General features: G+C 36.9%; 3 protein-coding genes across 7 annotated transcripts in view; all 3 read left to right on the top strand.

The window, feature by feature from the left end:
- The first annotated feature begins 300 nt into the window (after positions 1-300).
- On the top strand, positions 301-12,414 carry mpv17l2 (MPV17 mitochondrial inner membrane protein like 2). 3 transcript variants are annotated; one of them, XM_067514384.1, is made up of 9 exons: positions 301-573; positions 2,217-2,437; positions 2,796-2,957; positions 3,307-3,383; positions 4,591-4,719; positions 5,212-7,060; positions 8,225-8,578; positions 9,798-9,961; positions 11,627-12,414. In XM_067514384.1, exons 2-6 carry the CDS (start codon positions 2,248-2,250, stop codon positions 5,308-5,310), a joined length of 657 nt encoding a protein of 218 aa, XP_067370485.1. In that variant the 5' UTR covers positions 301-573; positions 2,217-2,247; the 3' UTR covers positions 5,311-7,060; positions 8,225-8,578; positions 9,798-9,961; positions 11,627-12,414. The 3 variants fall into 3 exon arrangements, with proteins under 3 accessions (XP_067370485.1, XP_067370484.1, XP_067370486.1); XM_067514383.1 differs by having other exon boundaries at positions 302-541; XM_067514385.1 differs by lacking the exon at positions 301-573 and adding an exon at positions 588-1,042.
- On the top strand, positions 8,032-11,671 carry LOC137131870 (protein CIST1-like). Its single transcript, XM_067513692.1, has 4 exons — positions 8,032-8,080; positions 8,225-8,578; positions 9,798-9,961; positions 11,627-11,671. The coding sequence occupies exons 1-4, from the start codon at positions 8,032-8,034 to the stop codon at positions 11,669-11,671; spliced, it is 612 nt and encodes a 203-aa protein (XP_067369793.1).
- Positions 12,415-13,859: 1,445 nt separating the features above from the next.
- Positions 13,860-22,019, top strand: part of LOC137132172 (3',5'-cyclic-AMP phosphodiesterase 4C-like) — a 112,519-nt gene continuing 104,359 nt past the window's right edge. Inside the window, exons 1-2 of one of the 3 annotated variants that reach the window (XM_067514374.1) lie at positions 13,860-14,039; positions 21,959-22,015. In XM_067514374.1, coding sequence (XP_067370475.1) covers positions 21,992-22,015 — 24 coding nt within the window. In that variant the 5' untranslated portion in view covers positions 13,860-14,039; positions 21,959-21,991. The remainder of the gene's footprint in view (positions 14,040-21,958; positions 22,016-22,019) is intronic. The other 2 variants (XM_067514377.1, XM_067514381.1) reach the window with 2 other exon arrangements.

The following is a 22,019-nucleotide window of genomic DNA, read 5'->3' as shown; positions in this document are numbered from 1 at the left end:
AATGATCCGCTGTGGCGACCCTGAACTCACGGGATAAGCCAAAAGGATAAAAAAATTAATGTTTAGTGTTAATAACTCATAAAGTCTACAGTCTAATACATCTGGAATTGCCATAACTAATTAACAAATTGATTTGGTTCAGAAGAAATCCTTTTCCCGATGGTCAAATAGTCCCAAGAGGTAAAACGTATTAAGTGTCGTGGTAGGAGAGGATTTTTCATAACCTGGCAACCTTTAGTTCTTCATGCCGTGTTTTGGACGAGTGTTCCTCCAAACCAGAGGGAGGCGCTCCAACATGTATTAATACTGATACGTGGTCGGTGAAGAAGTGTGTCGGGATTTAGGGTAAAGTTAATGTTATATTAGATGTAGAATAGATTAGGTTAGATTAGACTTTAGGGTTGGGGTCCAGGTAACTATTAGTAAGGGCTTCACAGCAGAGTTAGGCTCAGGTGAAAGGGAGAGGAAACACATTTTGACTCGGATACGGACTCGACACCGGCTCGCACCCCAGTGTCATCAGTGTTGCGTGTTTAACTCAGTAAGATTGAACCTATAATTTTGTGCACAAAGGTGAATATCAGCGCTTGTGTTGTGTTTTCCTGAAAGCGACAATCGAACAGTTTTACCCAGTTTTGTGTCGAGGCGGTTTAGCTACAAATCGTGGTTCATTTTTTAACTTATTAGCCAGACATGACCGCTACGTTAGCTAAGGGATAATTAGCAACCGGTCAAATGAGTTAATCTGTCTGCACGAGCTTTGAACTATTATATACGAGTAAAAACAGTTTTTACTCGTTACTCGTTTATTTATTCAATCACGGCCGGACTCATGAATATTAATGACCTCATCACGTGGAAAGTTGTTGTACGGTAACATAAGGCTAGAGTTTAATTATAGTTTAGCTAAGTAGTCGATTAATGAGTAGCGAGAGAAACAATCAGCAACGACCGGTGATTGTCCGTTGATCGCATTTTCAAGCAAAGGTGCAAAATAAATCTCATTTATGTTTAGCAATACATCGGATCAGCTTCGACTTTGGTAAATAGAACGAATTTCTTACTTTTAAAATGACCAAACATTTAATGGAAAAATGTCTGCACATTATATAATGTCTCAAATAATTTGTTGGCTGTCTTTAAATGCCTTAACTACTTGCAAAACAAAGAAAAATTAGTCATATGAAAAAGAGTTAATGAACTTTTTCTATAACTGAAAGTGATGAAAGCTGTTTGCTGTCTTTGTAAAAGTCAAAGAAAGCATGCGGGCTGTCATCCTGCATCACTTAAAGTCATACTGGCTTTTCAATGCAAACCGAGCAAAATGCCCTGAAGGAGGATACTTCTGAAGTTTCACAACCAAAATCTTTGGTCGAAAGCAACGTAAACAATCTGGCATGTTAGCATATGACATCCTCAAAAGCTTTGTTCAGAATTTTTTTTATTAAATGTAGATGTTTTTGTGCAGTATGCGACAGTAAAATAATAACTTTGAGTTATTGAATGATGTGATCAGAGTGATTGTTTCTTAATACCTAGTGGAAATGTTTGAATTTCTAGGTTTCAGTTTGCTTCTTAAGTGCTTTTTTTTCCCCAAACATAAACACACAAGAGTTGGTCTAGAGATAGAGAGGACCAACTGGCTGGTCTTCATTTTTAGGGGTCACCACAGCGGAACATTTTCCACACGTAGATTTGGCATGGATTTTCACCAGACCCCAATCATTAAATTCAACATAAAACTTAAAATTTGTTTTCAGCTTTTTTATGTTTACCAAACACAATAAGACTATAAACGTTACACTGTAAATGGTTAGGGCTGAAAAAAGAACATAAGAAAGCTGACTGTGGGCAAAGCAGCAACGATGTCACAGTTTGGCTTATTTGAGAGGTACCACAGAATAAAAAATTACTTGCACTGTTTCAGTTTCTGGCAGATTCTGTCACACGTTTGGTTCATAAGCATTGTGGTAAGTTAAAGTAAAGTATAGTGTTTTTTTTTTTTGCTCCACTTTGTGTGTGCTCGTGAGCAGCTCACTCCTCCCATCAAACAATTCAGAGGAGAGGAGAAACACAAGTAGAATGATTAAAAAACTGAAAGAAATAATAGAAAATGTGCAGTTGATCATTTATTTGCAGATACTAATCCTTTGAGTCTTTAAAAAAAAAAAAGAATTTTGTGCAGAAAGAGAAAGAGAGCTGTTTTTCTTCCTCAGATGACTGTACTGTCTCTGCGGTGCAAACATCATGCTTCCCCGGGCAGGTAAAGAGTTCCTGGTTCGAATACGATTCTTCTGGCGGCCACTTTTCCAGGGCAGGTATCTGCTTCTCACCAACACTCTGAGTGGAGGAGGTATGCTGGCGCTGGCAGACGTCCTGCAGCAGACCAGGGAGATCCGCAGGGAGCCAGACAGAGTGCGAGAATGGAAGAGGACAGGTGAGAGAGAAAGAGAGAGTAACTCAAGAGTCTCATTGTAGAAAAATACAGTAAGTCATAATTGGCCAAAATGTACCTCATACAATTTTGGGTCAGCAATTCATCAACTATCTCAACTGAGGAAATGACTCTCATCATGGTTGATATTTAGTAGAGCTCCAAGGATGTTTTAACCTCTTGTTGCCCTAATAGACAGTTCTGACAACAGCTTAGTGATCTTACTGTAAGTCAGTTTGAGCAAAAGCGTCAGCCAAATTATTGCAATGTTTTTGTGACTGAATCTGTGATGGATAGAAAATGGCAAATTCCAAACTTGCTCACCCTAATTTTTTTGATCCCTTGTTTCTTCTCCGTAAAGGGCGCATGTTTGTGGCAGGCTGCTCTTTGGGTCCATTGCTTCACTACTGGTACTTCTGGCTGGACAGAGTGTATGCAGGCAAAGCTTTAAACACAATCGGAAAGAAGGTTTTGGCGGACCAACTGATCGGTTCACCAGTTCTTGGAATGTGGTATTTTTTAGGTTAGAAGAATTTATTTGGCGCTGTCTTCAAGTTGTGCACACATACACTGCTCAGTGTTTGTCCATATTGTTTTATCACAATATAATTTATAATTTGTCTATAACCAAACAACACACAGACCGTGCAGACTCAAAGGTTGTTCTTTTTAGATGTTGTGAGATAAGACAAAATTTGGCATATATCAATATCATAAGTAGATTGAGTTCAAAGGTTGGCAATAAACTGTTTAGATGTGACATTGGTTTTCTGTCTGATGTGATCTTAATAGTTCAACAACCTTTAACCTCCATCCTTATCTCAAGTTGGTATACCAGATGCACATCTGACAGACAACTCTGTTTATTGCAGGTATGGATCTCATGGAGGGACACACTTTGTCTGAAGGCTGGAAGGAGTTTAAAAGCAAATTCTGGGAATTGTATAAGGCAAGTACAATGTCAAAAATACAAACATGCCTGCAGCTTTGGAGAAGAGTATCAGGGCAAATTAACAAACATTATTGGTCACTCATCATATCACAAATTCTTCTTTTTTTTCCTCTCATCTTCATTTGCATTTGTAAATCCATCATAAAAGGACAACCAAACCACATCAAACAGAAGACAAAACAAGAACCTTTGCATTTACACTTTCATCCATTACGTAACACTATACTCTCCTGTACCTGACCTATCTATGTCTAGTATTCTGCATATCAAAACAAGCATTCAAGCATTCTGCATATCAAAACAAGGGGCTATCTGAAAGTCTATATATGACTGATCAGTCTTTATTCTAAAGGATATATCTGCATAACATTCCCAACACTGAAATCCTGAGTGGCTGCCATTTTAAGCCTTTTCAGGCACGCTAGCAGCATCACATTAGGGATAGCAATGTCTGTGGGCCCCTCACTTGCATCCAGACTGAAGTATCTTAACATTTATGTAGACTTTTTGTGATAATGTGAGGATGAACCCTACAGATCTTAGGGACTTTTCCGTGTGCACCACCCCAAGGCCTGCATTTCCAGGTTTAGGTGAACTTTAACCATTACCACATGTGTTGCTATACAATTGGCTCATCTTTATATAAACTATCAAAACCACAAGACTCAATGTGTTTAACCACAAGACTCAATGTGTTTAAACACAAACAGCGGAGAGAAACTGAAGGATGCACACAGATAGCCTAGATGGATTTGAACCAGCAACATTGCTGCCACAGAGCAACTGTTCTGTATATAGTCAGTCCAGAGTTGCATTAAAGAAAAATAGTATAGTAAGTTAATCTGTAAAAACTGTCCACAGTGAATTATTGTGCTGGTGATTAGTGTGTTCTAGTGAATTTGAAAATATTTTAGCAGTCTCTTGTGCCTTTAATACACAACGTTAATTAAGACATGGAGTCCGAGGAGTGGAATTCTACACAGGTCCTGATCTACTTCCACCCTAGGATGTTTTGTTTCACTTGGCACCTTTATACCCAAAGTGTTAGGTAGCTAGTAAACTGTCTTTTATTTTCACAGTGTGAATCTAATACATCTCTGTTAAAAGATAAAAGAACGGGGGAAAAACACGCTACATGATTCTGGTCCATATCTAGCGACTGTGGACATGTTGTTTTGTTTCTAATCTGTGTTGTTCCTGGTAGATGGACTGGTGTGTTTGGCCTCCTGCTCAGATGATCAACTTCTATTTCCTGTCACCCAAATTCCGTGTTCTATACATCAACTTTGTCACCTTAGGGTGGGACACCTACCTCTCCTATCTCAAACACAGAGTAAGTCAGCCACTCATAAAACCAAAGGCACATCCTGCTAGTTTTCTCTTGTTTTACTGAAGGAAACATGTGAATAGTGTTCTATTGTTTAATGACTGTTTAACAATAATGTGTGTTGTGCACATGGGACCCAAATTAAAATCAAGCTAACAGGAGTTTTATTGTGCATTTACCACATAGAGCATATCAAGCACTAAAAGTGGCCACACGATTTCTTTGCAGCGGTGTTTCACAATAACAACCACTACTTTTACACTGTATTTTAAGTTTCGTATTGTAACCTGTTGTCTCAGTCTCAAGCTATTTATTTTCTGATGTTGCTCAGTGAAGGCAAAATATTAAAAAATATCCCTGAATATGAAAGAACAATATACAATGTACAGTAGACAAAAGTCTTCTTCATGAGTTCAGTCGATTTCCCAATTACAAATTAGTTAAAATAGTGTATTGAACTGGTTCTGTTAAAATATTGTGTATTTGTTGTGTTGACAGAATGACAACCCACATGCTGACGCTGTGTCAGAAAGCAGTGCTGTGGATGTCCAGCAGGAAGTGTTACCACCATCCAAACCCCTGGAGGAGAAGACATAGTGATAGAGTTGATGCTCAGCTGTGATGTTGTTCATCAGAAGCAAAAGAACATTTTCCTGTTTTTATCTGAATTTTTTGTTTTACATGTAACAAACAGCTTCCTTCTTAAAGATATAGAGTTCTGTCAGAACTCTCAACGTGCTGGAGCACTTTAACCTTCATGTCACCGGTTTTAAACTTGTCTGATTTATGTCCGAATGATGTGCTCTCCAATGGGATTCAGGGATGACAAGCTCTTTAACTGCCACAGCTGCTGAGTTTTTGAGTGGTTGTAGTAGGAAGCTGGAAATGCCAAGAAGTAATTTTCAAAACTTGTAAGCAAATATTTTTTACAGTGGTGTTGCATCCAAACTTTTGGGTGCACTTATTAGATTTTATTTTATTTTTTTAAATCTCTGCTTTGCCATGGAACAATCATGACTAAAAGAGCTGCTTTGGTTTTTAACGTCAACCTACGTAAACTTTTTAAACTCTGCTATGAAAGTCTGTGTTTCCTATGTGATAAATTGTGCCTTAATATGTAGACTGCAAAAATATGCCAAATCATTCCTACATGGTCTTCAGTTTTTCCATTTGAGGTACCTATACAATGATGCATGGATGTGACTCTCTAATGACATCATGGTTATATAACATAGCTTCTGTATTTTACATCACGCAGAATCCTCAAACACTCACTTGTCCATTATTCCTGATTAATTGAGGGTGAGATATTTAGTTTTTTCTAAACTGTACAGTGGTTTTACACTAATGGCTGTAATTCAACCCAATGAACTGTATGTCTTCAGGATCTAATTTATAAATGAAATCCTTTAGGTTCTAGCAGGTCAGGTGATAAATCATTTTATGTGATGGAAAAAAATGCATAAAAGGTGACAACATAAGAATAGAAATATGGGAAGCACTCTATTTAATTTTGTTTACATCAACATTTGGTGCTCTTACTGTGATCATAAGAAATTATAAATTATATCTGACAGTTGTTTCCACTAAAGTGTGTAGTTGTCATACCGACATTTGTAAAGAAAAACATCGAGGTCTTTAGAATTGTGAGTTCTGGTGAACTGTATGTTTTATTGTGGTTTTAGAACTATGAAAAATGTGAAAAGTTTGATTTGATAATAACATAATGATAAAGGCAATAAAAAGAGCTAAAAAAGCTAATAATAAAGGACAAAAGAATCTGTAAAAATTGAAGAAAACATTTGCATTGCAGTAATATATTACTGCAATGCAATATATATATAAGTACAATATACTGTATTTCGGCTGCACCAAAAGTAAAACTTCACATTATCTGCAGCAGGAAAAAGCCTTATTTGTAGTGCAGTACGTATGTATTACTGCGTAAGTGAGGCTTTCATTCATACCATAACAGGTTAAGACATCCTGACACAGAAAGCAGAAGAGTTAATAAATAAATGTCAGTGTAATATGTTGAAATAAGCATAGAAATAAAATCTGTGAGCTTCATGTGTGAAAATAACAGAGCTAAAAGCAAATATTGGTTGCTTATATTGTTGAATTGCTGGTTGTCCAGCCTTTAAAGTGTTGGATTTATGCCTGCCCAGCCTCTAGAGCACTCCTCCTTATGCATTCAACACATCCTGCTATCAAGGATGTGTGTGCGCGTGTGCCTATGCGTCAATGTTGATGCTGATATGAGCGCCAGTCTTTTCCTCTCTCAACATGCTTGCGGCAATGCACCTCTTTCTACTAGTGTCCCTGTTTGCAGTGACAGTATTTACAGGTAAGTCCACTTTTCACATAGTTATGACCTGTTAAACACATTAAACGGATGTGTGAGAGAATTTGCCTGAAGGTATGTTGAAGTTGTATGAAGATGCAAAGTTATGCAAACAGGAAACTGCCTGCAGTGAGACGAGTTCAGCAGGTTATTCTAAGCTTGTTTTTTTTTCTTCAATATAAAGGAAATATTGTATTTAGTATCTTTTTTACACCTGAAACGGAAGTGTCTACTAGTATCGGAAGTCACAATTAAAGCTTTGTAGTAAAACAAATGCCTTTACATTCAAACAATATATTTATAATATATGTGTTGTTGTAAAACACAAGACAAAGATTTTACATTTACATTCTGTATGATACAGCCTTTTTAAAGTGAAATCTATATTTCAGTAACCATAAGAGGAAGTTAAAGTAAATGGGAACGTTACATCTGGGTGGAAACTAGAGCAAATATTTGATCAGCAAAAGTGATCCTTAGCTATATCTACTCTTCTTGTAGTGCACACACACACACACACACACACACACACACAGTTACACAATGCCAAATGACTACCAACTATTTGTCAATCATTACATTGCACACTGTTAATTCTGCTTTAAAGCTTGCTTGAACTGTGGCTCGACCACATAAGAAGAGCCTTGAGGTCAACATAAATTATGGTCGATCAATAGTCTTATTATAACCTATAATAATGCATCAGGATTTTCTTGCTGATTAGACTTTTCTAACCACCAGGATAATAAAATATTGCATCTGCTGAAGCTGTGAACAGGAATTCTCACTCTATCCAAATTGAACCATACATTAATATGTACATATTTACAGTATTATTACACGTTCTGTGAAGACATTCAGAGCAGCTGTGCTATTCAGTGACCGATTGGGCAATCAAAAGCCGAGAAAAACCTCATGTATGTTCATACTCCTGAAAATGAATATTGTCACGCCAAACTATGTTTATGACTGACATGGTTAGAGATCAGCAGGGGGCAACTTCACCTGCCCGTAGCTCTGAAGGTACAGTGGAGGTGCATCCAAAGCCACGATTCCCCATTTCAGCTTTTAGTTTAAAATATCAGCTTTGTTATTTGGCTTAATAAGCCAACAATCGTTAGGTGAAACATGCTGTGCATCATCACACAGTTTTTGTTGTTTTTTTAGAGACAACCACAAATTCTCCAGCTACAACTTCTTCACAACTCACTAGTTTGGATGTGACCACAAAACTTGAGGTCAATTCAACTATTGTGTCAACCTCCTCCAACACAACACAGCATCAAACTACAATACCCCAGACTACAATTCCAGTCTCATCCGAAAATGCAACGTCATCACCTCTGCCTTCGACGTCACCACAAACGCCCAACAGCACAGAGGAAACACTCCCTAGCCACCCTCCTGAGACTGCAACTAAAAACCAGACGCTCAACGAGACAGTTTCCCACGGAGTGACACTACCGCCTGTGTCAGGATTCCCAAATGTCACTGAAACCATCATAAACACAACCAAATCAGGTCAGACACCTATTTCCAATGCTGCAGCTATTACTGCTATAAACTGTGCATCATCAGATGTGGCTTACTAGTTGTTTCCAACACTGCTGCAGTTTGGGTTTTCTGTAAAAATAGGCCATTGCAAAACCATGGTTTGGTTAAATCTAATTTTAGTGATAAAACAACTGGCTGAAAATTACTTTTATACTGAAAAGATGCTTCTCATAACTTTTAAAAAATAGATGGAAGAAAGAAAGCACTGTTTCTTCATTTATGTCACAAGCTACTTTCAGTAAAGAAACCTGAAGACACCAGTTTACCTGGAAACTACCATGAAACTGTGAAAAACAATTTAAAAAAATCAGTCTTGGTGTCTACATCAGTAGAAACAGACAGAAAGAGGAGTAAGACACTAACAATATTCCAAAAATGTATTTAATAAATAAAAAGACTATTCCAGCAAGTATTCAGTGTTACCAGATTAACATTTGCAATTTGATGGACAGTTCAACATGAAACAAGTACGAGGAAAAATATTACAACAGAATACAGCAGTATTTATCTTAAACATTATAAGGCATGACATGTTCAGACTATCGCACAAACACACGTTGAGCTGCCTGCATCTCACAACTAGTTTGTGTAGTGATTTGTGATGTTTGGACGTCTGCTTTGGCCTGGACAGAGCAGGGATGCGCCTAATGTTCAAATCTATTTAGATTTGAGCTGAGCTGGCCCTCTGTGGGCAGAGCCAATTGCTGGTAAAGTGAATGTATTGAAAAAATAAATAAATAAGAATAAATACAAATAGAGATCGACAAAAACATGACTTGTTTCTCAATTCCCAGAGTCATATCATAACAAATAACAGTAACAATAAAATGAAATATACCTTGAACATACAGTAGCTACTGTAAATAAAAAACTATATTATACAGTAGTAAAAAAAAGTTCCTAAAAATATCGTCCATCTGGAGAGTAGATGAGGGATATCTGTCAATATTTGCTTCTTAATAGTACTGAAAAAATAGTGGACGTAACAACAACTCTCTTGGTTACTATAGCAACAGAATGTCAATTTGTTGACTATAATAGGTCATCTGCTGACAAAATTAGACCTATGTGTTTTCATCGATTGTTTTTTGTTTTTTGTTTTTTGTTTTTTAAAGGCAGATAAATGCAGGAATTCAAAGATTTTTTATTTTTTATTGTGTTTGTCTATTGTGTTTATTGTGTTTAGATTTACCTCACAAGTGGGGAACAGATGATTTGGCAGCAAACCCTGGACTTGTGACAATCCTCTGCATCTTCTGCATCATACTTTTGCTCGTGCTGGTGGTTTTCATTGTGAAATGTGTCCAGTCACCGACGTCCAACTTTGAGAGACTTGATGATGTGCCAATGGTAATGGACAAAACATCACCCATTTTAAAATGATCTTCAAATGGGGAGGGGGGGTCAAACTGACTTTTAGCCACTTTAAATTATGTCTTTAACTAATTGTATACACATGATAGTCTTTGTCTCTTTGGATGGGACAGAAAAAGCCTTTCCTCATGGTCAGCTGACTGGCCCAGAGTGGAATTATTGAAAAAGATGGACTGCTATAGACCAAAGTTTGATTCACGTTTCCTAGAGGGAGAATATTTCTATCTTTGGTCACCTCTTAATTTTCCATCTAGTGTAATAATCAGGCCAATACTCAACCAGCAAAACTTCCTGTGTGGTCCAGAGCTGGGCCCAAAATGTGAATATGTAGCCCAATTATGTGTAATTTGTCTATCTGGGGCTATGTCTGCGTGTGCTGTCGAGGCAGCCAATTATTCTAGATAAAGGATGCATAAAGCAAACCACCAGCAGAGGGCAACACTTGGCAATAATTATTACAACATGAACAAGGCGTGACTCTGGCCACCACAATACCTTGCTTTACAGGAATTGAACTGTGAACCCCTGACAGTTTACAAGCACTGGCAAGTGTGTCATGTGTCATTTCTTCCTTTTCCCCTCAGTAGACAGTGTTTTGCTGCTGCGTGTTTCACACAAACAGGAAGCCTGACTGGATTGTCAGTGAATGAAAAAGTATAGTGCAGGATAACAGGATAGTACGTGCTGAGCATATAATGACCTGGCCCTATCTATTTTTCTCCGGAAAGGACAGCTGGTGAAATCAACTCCACTGTTTTAAAAATGTGATTTCTCTCTCTCTCTCTAAGCAAAACACTGAAATATAACCAGCCTGCCATTCAGGACATTATGTTTCTAAAAAATATTTGTGATGTACCACCACAAAAACTCTTGATTATGCTAAAAGAGCAGGTGAAGAGAAGCAGATAACTAACAGGTTTAATTAGTAACAGGATTGTATATTGTATTTTATAGACAACTGAGTTCTTTAAATGTGTCTGTCGTCAAACTCCTGTCTGTGGGACCTCCAAACAGAATAATACACATGTTCATACTTTAGTGGTGACAGAAGCTCGTGTCAGTCCCTTGGTTTCCTAACAGCTGCCCTGAGGTGTGAATACAACACATTTAATTTAATATTGTGTTTAATATTTAAACACAATAACATCTCACACAAGGACAAATGTAAGGGCAGCAAATCATGCTCATGATTGGACACAACCCAAGTTGATTCAGAGTTCTTGGAAAATCAAAGTTTAGTCAACAATATTATATAACACCCACAGATGCAATGGCTGGCATCGATTGGTCATTTATGCTTTTGTTCTCACATTCTTACAAGGTCATATAACAAAATATCAGTGTGATTCCCCCTTATTTTACTTAGCACTTGATTCTTTCAACCTCTCCAATAAAGACTTAATGAAGTATACCTAACATTTATGCAACACTGCAAAGAATGTACAAAAAATGTAATTAAATGATTTGGACCTGCTATAGATGATACATAGGAATATAGGGATAGACTCCACATAGTACTATAATATCAAATGTAGAAATAATGTCAATCAAATCAAACTCTTTATTTATTTATTATTATGAATTGTTTGTTTGTTTGTTTGTTTGTTTTCACCCCTGTGCTGTTTTTCTTCATATCTCTAGGGCAACGTGAATGAGGCGTCTCCATTTGCTCAGTACTCAAAATAACAGAGGAGACTTCATCAGATACCAGAGTCTCTGTACAAAACAACAACAATCAAAACAACAAAACACAAAAATGTCATCCACACCAGCAGCGACTCCAACTTTAGGCACACAAGAAAAAAAACATGTTTTAAGGTTTTTTCTCAGGTTCTTTTCTCTTTGCAAAGCACTTTAGTCGGTGACTGTGGATCATTTCTCCCTCTTGTAATCCTTTTCCTTAGGCTCTCAAGCTTTATTAAAAACTAAATCAAATGTAAGTGCAGTGTTTTATGTGCTTACAATTTATTATTGCATGAAAAATGTGTCCTTAGAAGTGCAGTTTCAAAAAGATTCCAGGATATGCACACTTGTCGATTTGTGTCATTATGAGTGCACAGGAAGTTATTTTCAGTGTTGAAAGTTTACATAAGATTAAAGTTGTCTGAGAATGCAAATGTAGAAAAATGGTGGATAAACATAACTCTAATTACAATGTACACATGTATGTGAATTATAATCTGTATAGCATTCATTATTACTATATATGATTTTTAAGTAATATATTCCCTGGCCTCAAGTGCACATTGTAGTTAAATATAGTCCTACAAACACTTTTTAGATGCTGAAATAAATTAATTGGTTGAGTAACATTTTGGTAGAAGCTGCAAAATGGAAAATAGGTTACAGTTTGACACACATAATAAACACTGTGTGTCAACTAACCATGCAGATCAGAGTAAAAAAAAAAAAAAAAAAAAAAAAAAAAATATATATATATATTACAAATGAGTGCCGTAAACTTCTTGACCTTGCAATATCAAACAGTCCTGCTCTTTTGACCCTTCTGTTAATCTACGTCATTTATTTCTGCTTTATGTAACAAAAAATAAACCTTAACTCAACCTGCAGGAAAATGACAAACTGTTGACACACAATAATGTCTTCAGATAATGTTGTCACATCCTCTACCAAATCATATTTTTGTGGCAAATCCACTCTCATCGTTAAAAAAATAAATTTTGTTAAAATCCAATATCTCTGATGCCATTTCATCAAAGTATATTTACAACATCTTCAGGGATTGCGGTAAATGTATGTTTTTTTTTTAACATCTAGCTGGTCTTCATATAACCCACCCTCTACTGCGTTCATTACACAGTTACTCTATAGGCAGATGTAAAGTGGTGTTAACACGGAAATAAAATGAATATTGTCAAAAACACACCATCATGTCTTATATTCTGATTGTTATGATCCCTGACTCATATGGACGTTACGCTGTGCAACTCCCCTGAAACCTGCTCTGTTGTAAGATCTCAAGTTTCCTGAGATAGATGACTCAAACTCCAGAGATAAAGTCTGCTGGGTTTGACGGTGAGGATTACCAAAAAAGGGCAGAGACACTTAGATGACTGTATTCAAGATTAATGTGTGTCTGGATGAGTGTTGTCTTGATATCTGCAATAAACACTATTCATCTATGAGTAGACACTTTGTCAGTGAAACAAAAGAGGGGCAGGTAGAGGTCTGATGCAGTGGCCTGTAAATCTGAAACTAATCTAAATAACATCTGTAAGTATGAGTAGACCTTTACTTCTAAATATGTCTCAATATGGTGAAAAGTAGATATTAAGCATTTAGACTGCACGGGTATTTTATAAAATATCGGCAGACGTTGTTTGATACATAGTTTTATCCTATTTTAAGGGCCCAGTTCTGCTAAAGGTTAGAAAATAAAAAACTTAAAAGTTAAACAAGAAATGCAGGAATTATAATTATAGTGACATCTAAATTATTATTGAAATTATACACGTTATGTATTATGTGTAAAGTGCAAAGTCTCAGCCTTAACTTGAGCAGGTTTACATCATTATTATATATGTGTATCACACTTTATCTCTTTACAGATATGAAGACTGGGCAGGCTTAGACAATAATGAGACAAAAGGTCAAGAAAGATGAGTAAGAGGGAAAAACATTTAATGAAATAAAAAAGCATGAGTAGGCTATTAAAGATAAGACCGTGTGACCTAAATAAATGATAGATAAGCAAATAAACAAACAGATTAGGTGTGTGTCATGTCATTTTCAACTCTGTTAGCAATAAACTGGCAGCTACTTCAGCAGCAGACCTCGTGTTTTGTGTAGTAAAGTTGTTTACGTCCCAGAGTGCCACTTCCTGTCATGTGATCCGGCCGACGTCACGCTGACTGCCGGGCACCCAGCGCTGCATGTTGCAGAGTTTGAAGTCTAACTAAGTACTATAACTGAAAGCAATAAAAATGGAAAACAGCGATAAGTGCAGCAGCATTACCTGACACACACCTTCAGCCTCATTGTCCTGGAAGAAAACAGTCCGTGCGAGAAGACGGCCGCAATTCTGTCGAATGAGGTGAGTGAAAATTAGTGTTAAAATTCCCTCTCGAGACTTCAAAAGTGACATGATGGAAGAAGAGAGGCTCAGTGGGTCAGCTGATGTCAGTGTGTGCATGTTTTCCGTAAAAAAAAGTAAGTAAAAAACCTCAAATGCCAGATAGTTTTTCAGGGAAACAGACCCATTCAGAAAAATCTTCTTTTTCACTCTGGGAGACTTTTACTTAAAAGCAACACTGACACAGTGATTTTATATTGACATTATCTTGATGTTATATATAGGCTAATGCCAGTAATACAAGCATTCGAATTAATGTTGTGTTTCTTTTTTTCTTATTTTCTTTATTTTCGTCCATGATATTACTGTAAAAATATGACGTTTTTCTATGGAAGTTCATCATTGTATTTATGTACCACAGTGAAACTCCCACATGGGCTCGCCCTTTTGTAATATTTGTATAGGATCTTCTATAGTGTTTATCATAAGATCAGGGCAGTGCGTATTCAGTAGTATCACTGGCAGTATTTTCCACTCACAGCTGTGTATTATGTTTAATGTTATGTAAGCAGCAAAGTGTGTGTTAGAATAATTTAGCTTCAGGATCAAACCAACGTGGAATGGGTTTCCTCAAAATATTTATGTGCCCCTCCTTCTCTCTTTATCTCCTTCCTTCCTCCATATCTGCTTCCTTCATTCTGTCTTTATAACCACCAAAGAGATGACCAGAGACGGTCCCTCCACAGTTTGACGTGGTCAAATCCCTTTCTTTCCTCCTTTTCCTTTCCTTCCTGTGTATTAAAGGGAAGATGGAAAGATTAGCTTTTCTCACTGAGTCTATCATTTCTTTTGTTTGCTTTATCTTAGTTTCTATCTGAGTCTGTTTTGCTCTTACACACATATTCAGAATTAGATGGCATAAGGGAAAAAGCAGTAAAGCAGTACTTTCAAATAGCACACCACACCTAGTAGGGACTTTTTTAGTCTGTTTTAAACACTTAATTTAATCAGGCTTATTTTTTTTATTGTGCCATTACCTTTCTCACATTCTTGTTTAGTGCCTTGTTAAAGGTGTTTGGTTAATAAATTTTGCAAGGTGGCGTGTAAATTCAGACCAATAACAGATGAAAGTTTCTTAATTTTAATTCAAAATATTTCACCTGGACTAGTGAAAGTGTATAAATGAACTATATTAATACCACTTGACTATAAGATTTGGTAAGACATAAAATATTTACACTTGGATTGATACTGTTAGTTTAAATTATTTTTTATGTGTGATTTTTTTATTTAACACCGTAATATCCTAATAGTCGTGTGATGATGTCAGCTTTACTTTTCGTGTTTTGATGATTTTTTGACAGAGCAGTGATGATATCTATACACCCATCATTGGGAGTTGTAAGCTTTCTGTATTGGTAACCTAACTGCACCGGCAGTGCTACTCTTCATGTGTATAGTTATAATTACACATTGAAACCTCAGCCTCCACTGGGTGAAAGTATCACACCAGATTCTGTGATGTGGGAAAGATTTGGTATCCTTCAGTGTCAGCAGTCTGAAAAGAAAGAAGGCGTGCCCGTGGCCTGTTTCTGTCCAGTAGATGGCGGTCTTCTCCAGCACTAGCCTGGGTCCTTGTGCTCTTATCCATTGCCATCTGAAACTGTTTGATCTGCAAACATTTGCAAAGACAGTGCCTAGTCTGCTTTGTCAGTCTGCATGACTCACTAGTAATTTGACAGAAAATGGTATTTGTCTTATCTCGTCCTCTGAAATCATTGCAAGAAACCTCAACCTAGTCGTTGTGATGTGATCTGAAAAGCAACATGTGCATTTAGCTCCTCTGTAAAGAGAGTTTTTGTTCTGCTTTTATTAACTTTTCACTAAAGAACACTATTTAAACTAAAATCAAAAACATCTTTTTCATATCATTTACATGCATGTATGTAGTGAAACATGGCCTAATGTAAGTAATTTACAGAAGTAGCAACAGCAAAATAAAAGATATTGAAATATATGAAAAATAAGTTAAACTTTGGGGTAAGACCCATCAATAAAAATGACAGTGTAGTTAGTATGTGTACGTGGATGTCAATCCCGTATGTTCTGCAGTAACCGTCCTTCATTGTTGCTCTATGTCAACCTTATCAGTAGAAGTCTTAACAAGCCTTTGTGATGTGCGTCACAGCAGGGACGGCATCACAAGACGTCTTGGGTGTTCACTTTATGGTGAATGATTATAGAATTAAAGTCAAGGATACCGCTGCCAAGATAGTTGATCATTACAGACTGTGCACTGCATGCACTGTGAATGTTTGACTTATTGCTGCACAATATGCTCATACTCTATAAGTTATTCTTGTTCAAAAATTGTTCATTCAAAAGCATTTTAAAATAATTTCTCTGTGTGACATCATAAAGACATCATAAAGCAGTAGTTGACCTTCCTAATGTACCTGCCTTTAATGAAGCACTAATTAGACCCTCATTAGGATATGAGAGCTGGTTAATTGGGCTCTTAATTAGACCTTCCTTACAGCAGACTTTGTAAATTATCATTGCAGAACATGCATACATGAAACTAATAGCATTAAGGATGGCCTCATTCCTTTTAGGAGCCAGGGTCATGGTACAACTGAATGGAAAGCAGCCAGTATTAAACTTATCAGTTGGCACATGTGGCAAGTCAGAATGCTCTCTGTAATAAATAAGATAATTGGGAGGACTTATCATTCCCAGGACTAAGTGTCAGCTCACGACACCGAAAATGCAGGCAGAAAAGGGCTGTCATTATTTTGAGGACTGACAGATTCCGTTGAAGAGAAACTGACCAAAATTTTCAAGTATTGCAGCTGCACCGAGGCTGACACAGTTAGAAACCATCTTAAAAATGGGAAGCACTCTGACAGAACAAAGGTCTAACAAACTGCGGTGGAGTGGAAGGGCACAGGGTTTTCAGTTCAGAATTTTTATGCTTGAAGGAAAAAGAACTATTTTGTTCTTTTACTATATTTCACTTTTTACTAGATATCAGAGATTCAAATGGTGTAGTTACACATAGAAAGCTGAGTGTAGATACTTCTGTCAGGGCTGCAATATGCAGATAGGGAACACAACTTTTTCTACATTTTGAATTGTCACTCAGAACGTGGGAAGAGCTCTGTTAGCTGCAGCTTATTTAAAATAAAAGTCCCATTGATTTTTCTTAGAGCGACGCAGAGTTGGAGCTTCTCTCTCTTTTTTTTTTTCTTTTTTTGTTTGTTTTATTTTTGAGGATGAAACTCATGAAACATGATAATGTAATTCTCCACTGGTTGCAGGAGAATAGGGTGAAACAAGATGATGTAAATAAAAGAGTAAAGGCTCAAATTGTGAACATCAACATGCACAAACATCATCAAAATGCAGCATTTATGATAATAAATGCAGCTCCCCTCACAGCTCCCCTCAGAGCTTTTCTGGTCTGTTGCTATATTTCATCGTGTTGATATCACTGATCATATCGCTACGACTGCTTCTCCTGCAAGTTTGTTTTATTTTGCTTTTATTGATACAGAAAATGTTTAGTTCAGCCAGGTATAGAATTTATTGTGATATTTTTCTGAGCACCTTTTTAAAATGTCCTCATTTCCTCTCTGGTTTCTAATGGACAAATTGTAAATGCACATAAAAAGGTGAGGTGTGTGTGTGTGTAGGCACAGTCATCTTGTGAATCTTATTGTAGCTGTATTTGCTAAACGATGTCCACTTTTAAAGGATCAGATTTAAGGATTTGAACCCTTTTAAATCCCTTACCGAACTATTCAACACACCAACTTCCCTTTCTCTGTGACTTTAAGTAGCATTAAGGAGAGAAAATGTTTCGAAGGCAATACAAAGTGGACAAAAGCTTTTCCAGAACCAGCTGTCCATGCAGCTTCACAGCTCTATAGAAGATCTTTTACCAATAACATGAAAAATGACTCAGATCTATTTAAGTATGACTGATGACAGTGTCACAGTGAGCCAGCATGCACAATAGCAGGACCCTGAAACTGAAGCATGTGCTTGTGCTTTTTTTAGTGTGGCAAAATGTCAAAATGTCTTCTGTTAAAAAAGAGCCATACAAAATACTTCTTTGTGCATCAAAACACAAGTTAAGGGTAAATGCTAATAATGTGTATTATTTAACTCAAAGAATTTGACATTTTTTTCTTTTGCGGTAAAATAAGAAATACTTACATACATTTCCTGGATTGCCACCTGTATCCTGCTTAGTTCCACTAAACATTTAAATTAATACCTTTGATATATTTTAGATCTCAGATATACTTTCATTTAAATAACGATAAAATATTGTAAACCCAATTTCCTGTTCAGATCAGTTAATAGGCTGCTGTGACCTGGATTTAGTTTATTTGTCACATACTAGCTCTGTACCGTCCTGTTCATTTATATGATTGTGCCTCTAAACAAACAATGTCTATTGCATAATTTCACATTTGGAATATGAAGGACCTCGAGTGGATCTGCCTCAAGCATGTGAACAGCAGGTCCTGTTTACAGTTGGGTCTGCTGAGCAGCACAGGCTGCTTTTCCATGAAGCAGCAGGAAAGTGTTGAGCAGCATGTATGATTTACAAAACTGCTAAAGGTGTAAGGAACAAATAAAGATGCCATTCTGGCGATAGTATGACTGATAGGCCTGATAATATACCTGGGGACTGCAGAGTTTAGCAGTAAGAAGTAAAGTCACTCAAGACATGTAACATGATCAGGCTTTTGTTTTAATACTGGAGTTCAAGGCATAAACATTTACTATACATGTTCTCACCAGATTCATCGTTACACATGCACTATGTATGGATCTCTTTTATAAATCCGAAATAATAATACAATGAATTGTGTGCAGATGCAGAAGAATTCTTTTTGTTCAGTCCTAAAATAAACCTGTTGTCTGTGTCACACGTCGACTCGCAGGGAAGAAACACACTGAGCACATTAATACAAGACCAGAGCAGCCACCCTTCATAACAATCATTACACATAGTTGTGGATATTTATGACACCAATATGACCATTAATTAATCCCATATTTAGCTGTAAATTATCACTGGCACAGATAAAGTCAGTTTCTTCTGCAGGTCAAGTTTATAAAAACGTGGCTACTGTTTTAATGTGCCACTTTGTTTTTTCTCAGATTTCTGACTTAAAAAAATGCACGTTTGGGCCGTTTTTATTTCAGTATATCTGCTGAAGGAGGGTGGGAGTAGTTGCCTAAGTTTGGTGAAGGTTGCTGGCTCAGTTTCAAAAGATTGGCAGGATCCATATACCTCAGTGAATCATGTCATCAGAAACACAATTTCACATACAAGCAATTGTCTTGATCAGTTGGTGCAAAAAGTACATGTATATAACAAACAATGAAAAATGAGAGGAACAAAACTAACAAAAACACATAGCAGTAGTTGCCTAAGAATGTCTTTTCCCCGGTGATGTTTTTCAGACCTCCAGCTCCAGCTCTGTTCACTTGGTTGTACAAAAAGAAGGAGCTCAATCAGATTTAATGACTGTTAAAATTTTCTCCTGCTCATTGAAAAAAAAAAACATGCCTGCATCCTGAAAAGCATTCTTGACTTGCCGTGCAGTCAAAAAGGATGTTTTCTCACTGTGCAAGTTAATTTCCAGTCACACCCCCTGATGAGGCCTGTGCTCATCAGTGTTTTGTAGTTTTCCTGTGCGTGGCATTTTTTGGCAGCTTTGATATCACTGATGATGGATTTTTGCTTTGTTAGCTTCTTCACTTCTAGCACACGATCTAAGCGAGCTCCCAGTCTCTGAGCCATGTTTGAACAACCATTGAATCAACACACAGCTTCCAGAGAAACATTGAGTAGCCAAGCGACCAGTTACTTTGAACCCCATGAAAAAAGCAGGCAGCCTGACACGCAGCAGCTCCAGTTTCCTCCCACAGTTCAAAGTGGTGAGGTTCATTAGTGACTCCAAATTACACACAGGTGTGAGCTTGAATTGTTGTCTGTCTCTATGTGTGGCCTTAGACAGATAGAGTGGTGACCTGTCTACAGTGCATCCACCTTTTGCCCAATGACAGCTGGCAATGCCTCCAGGACCCTGTGACCCTTAACAGGATAATGGATGGATGATGGATGAACAACACGGAGTTGTATTTTTTGCAGACCTTAAAAGTGGCAGAGAAGCAGATAGTAGGACAAGGAGAAAAATGTCACAGTTGCTATAGCAGCAGATGTAGAAGAACAGGGACGGAGAGCAATGGTCCATCCTAAAATTTAAAAAGTTATGGAAATGCATAGGTAGTGATTGGTATTCACATGATAATCATAGTTAAAACATGGAAACACTTCAAAAAAAGTATGAAAAATAAATTATTAAAAATAATTTTCCACTGAAAACATGGCACAGCTGACATTATCAGATGCTAAATCTGAATAAAGTTGCTATGAAAGTTTCCCTGTTGTTTTATTATGTTTGTGGAAAAACATTTGGTGGTTTGAATTCCCTAAAGGGTGTTTAATCATCTGTGACCTTTCTTGAGTCCTGTTGACTGACAATAGCAATTACAACAGATCAAACTGATAAAACCGACTTGTCATACCCACATTTCTGGTTCAGCTACTCATTTCCTGTTGCCTTGAGCTAGTGGATGTAAGTGACCGAAACAAAGTCAGATTTGCAGAGTGTAATAATGTAATGAACACGTAGACAGAACAGAACTATGGAGATAAGTTGTAATATATTTTGAAGGGTGTTATCTCGGATATAGTTTTATATTTTTTGTATCAGGAAGCATGTACTGCATTACAAAGCCAAGGTGTGTGGTTTGAATTATTGTAAATGGACTTTTCTTCCTGCAGTTATGTTTTGTGAACAATTGTTTTTGGCACGTTTAGAGTCTGAGGTAAATAGTTGTTTTTGATTCCTGGGATGTTCAAGAGATTTTCAAGGATTTTCACATTTTATTCTATGATGTTTGTTTTCTTATTTAAGCTTTTATGTCTCTTAAAAATATGTTAAAATACAGCTAACAGGTTTATTTTGCTAGAATTTACAAGAGATTTTAATATTGTTGTAAAATGTTGATAAATGACAATAGTTATTAATAGGGATGCAGGGAGATTTATTAATGAAATGCACTATTAGGTGAAGTGTAGGGTCCATTGTTTTTACAAAAACTCTGGATTTCTCACATTCTGCTGCCTCAGTTTTAGTATAAACCAATATTTAAACTCCGTGCATGTTCCTCAAACACCAACTCTTTGAAAAGGAAACCCGATAATAGTTTAAGGGCATTTTGTATTCAGGTTAAAAGCATCATATATGAGTGGACTCTATTTACCATTTTGTGATTTTTAAATACAGCGTTAATATATCTCCATGTCTGTCAATTTGAGATGGCTTTTAAGGCGAGGTGCCACATTTTGGCCCCGCTGTCGTAATTTCTGTTTATTGTATTACATTTTTATGTAATAAAAATGAGCCTGTGTGGGCTGAGCGCTCAGCGTGCGTGACTTGAAAATAAGCAAATCAGTTGATCAAAGTTGTCATCAACTTTTCTGGTTGGATAAAAAAGTTTTTTTTACCCTTTGTGGTTCCTCTGGCAGGCTCATGCATCCATCCGCCATCACTCAGCACATGGTAATACCAGGTGGTGTGGATGAGTCATAGTTATAGATGAATGTCTTGGTTCAATATTTAGGCCAATTATAGTTTCATATTCTTCTTTGTGTAACATCTTTTTCTTTTTCTGTTATTCCTCATGTTTATTGGGAATTACAAGTGCTGAACATTATTGTCTTATTCTTTCACCTTTAAGCTGAACCTCTTCTAACAGTCACTAAACTTGCAGTAATGTCTTCATTTACAAAAAGTGACAAAGGCCATTTTAAAACCATCTTCTTTATTGTTTTATTTCCTGTGTTTCAGTTGCTGTTTTGCTGCAACAATTAACCACCGTCAATGTCTTGGCTTGAGGTTAATAAGGTTT

Source organism: Channa argus, chromosome 8 (genome assembly GCF_033026475.1).
Source record: "Channa argus isolate prfri chromosome 8, Channa argus male v1.0, whole genome shotgun sequence".
NCBI lineage: Eukaryota > Metazoa > Chordata > Actinopteri > Anabantiformes > Channidae > Channa > Channa argus.
Note: the sequence above shows the minus strand (reverse complement) of the source record. Positions and strands in the feature narration are given on the sequence as shown.

Coding starts and splice junctions, on each gene's coding strand:
- mpv17l2 (XM_067514384.1), top strand. CDS start 2,248: ATGCTTCCCCGGGCAGGTAAAGAGTTCCTGGTTCGAATACGATTCTTC. Junction 2,438..2,795: donor GCGAGAATGGAAGAGGACAG/GTGAGAGAGAAA, acceptor TTCTCCGTAAAG/GGCGCATGTTTGTGGCAGGC. Junction 2,958..3,306: donor TGGAATGTGGTATTTTTTAG/GTTAGAAGAATT, acceptor TGTTTATTGCAG/GTATGGATCTCATGGAGGGA.
- LOC137131870 (XM_067513692.1), top strand. CDS start 8,032: ATGGTTAGAGATCAGCAGGGGGCAACTTCACCTGCCCGTAGCTCTGAA. Junction 8,081..8,224: donor ACCTGCCCGTAGCTCTGAAG/GTACAGTGGAGG, acceptor TTGTTTTTTTAG/AGACAACCACAAATTCTCCA. Junction 9,962..11,626: donor GACTTGATGATGTGCCAATG/GTAATGGACAAA, acceptor TCATATCTCTAG/GGCAACGTGAATGAGGCGTC.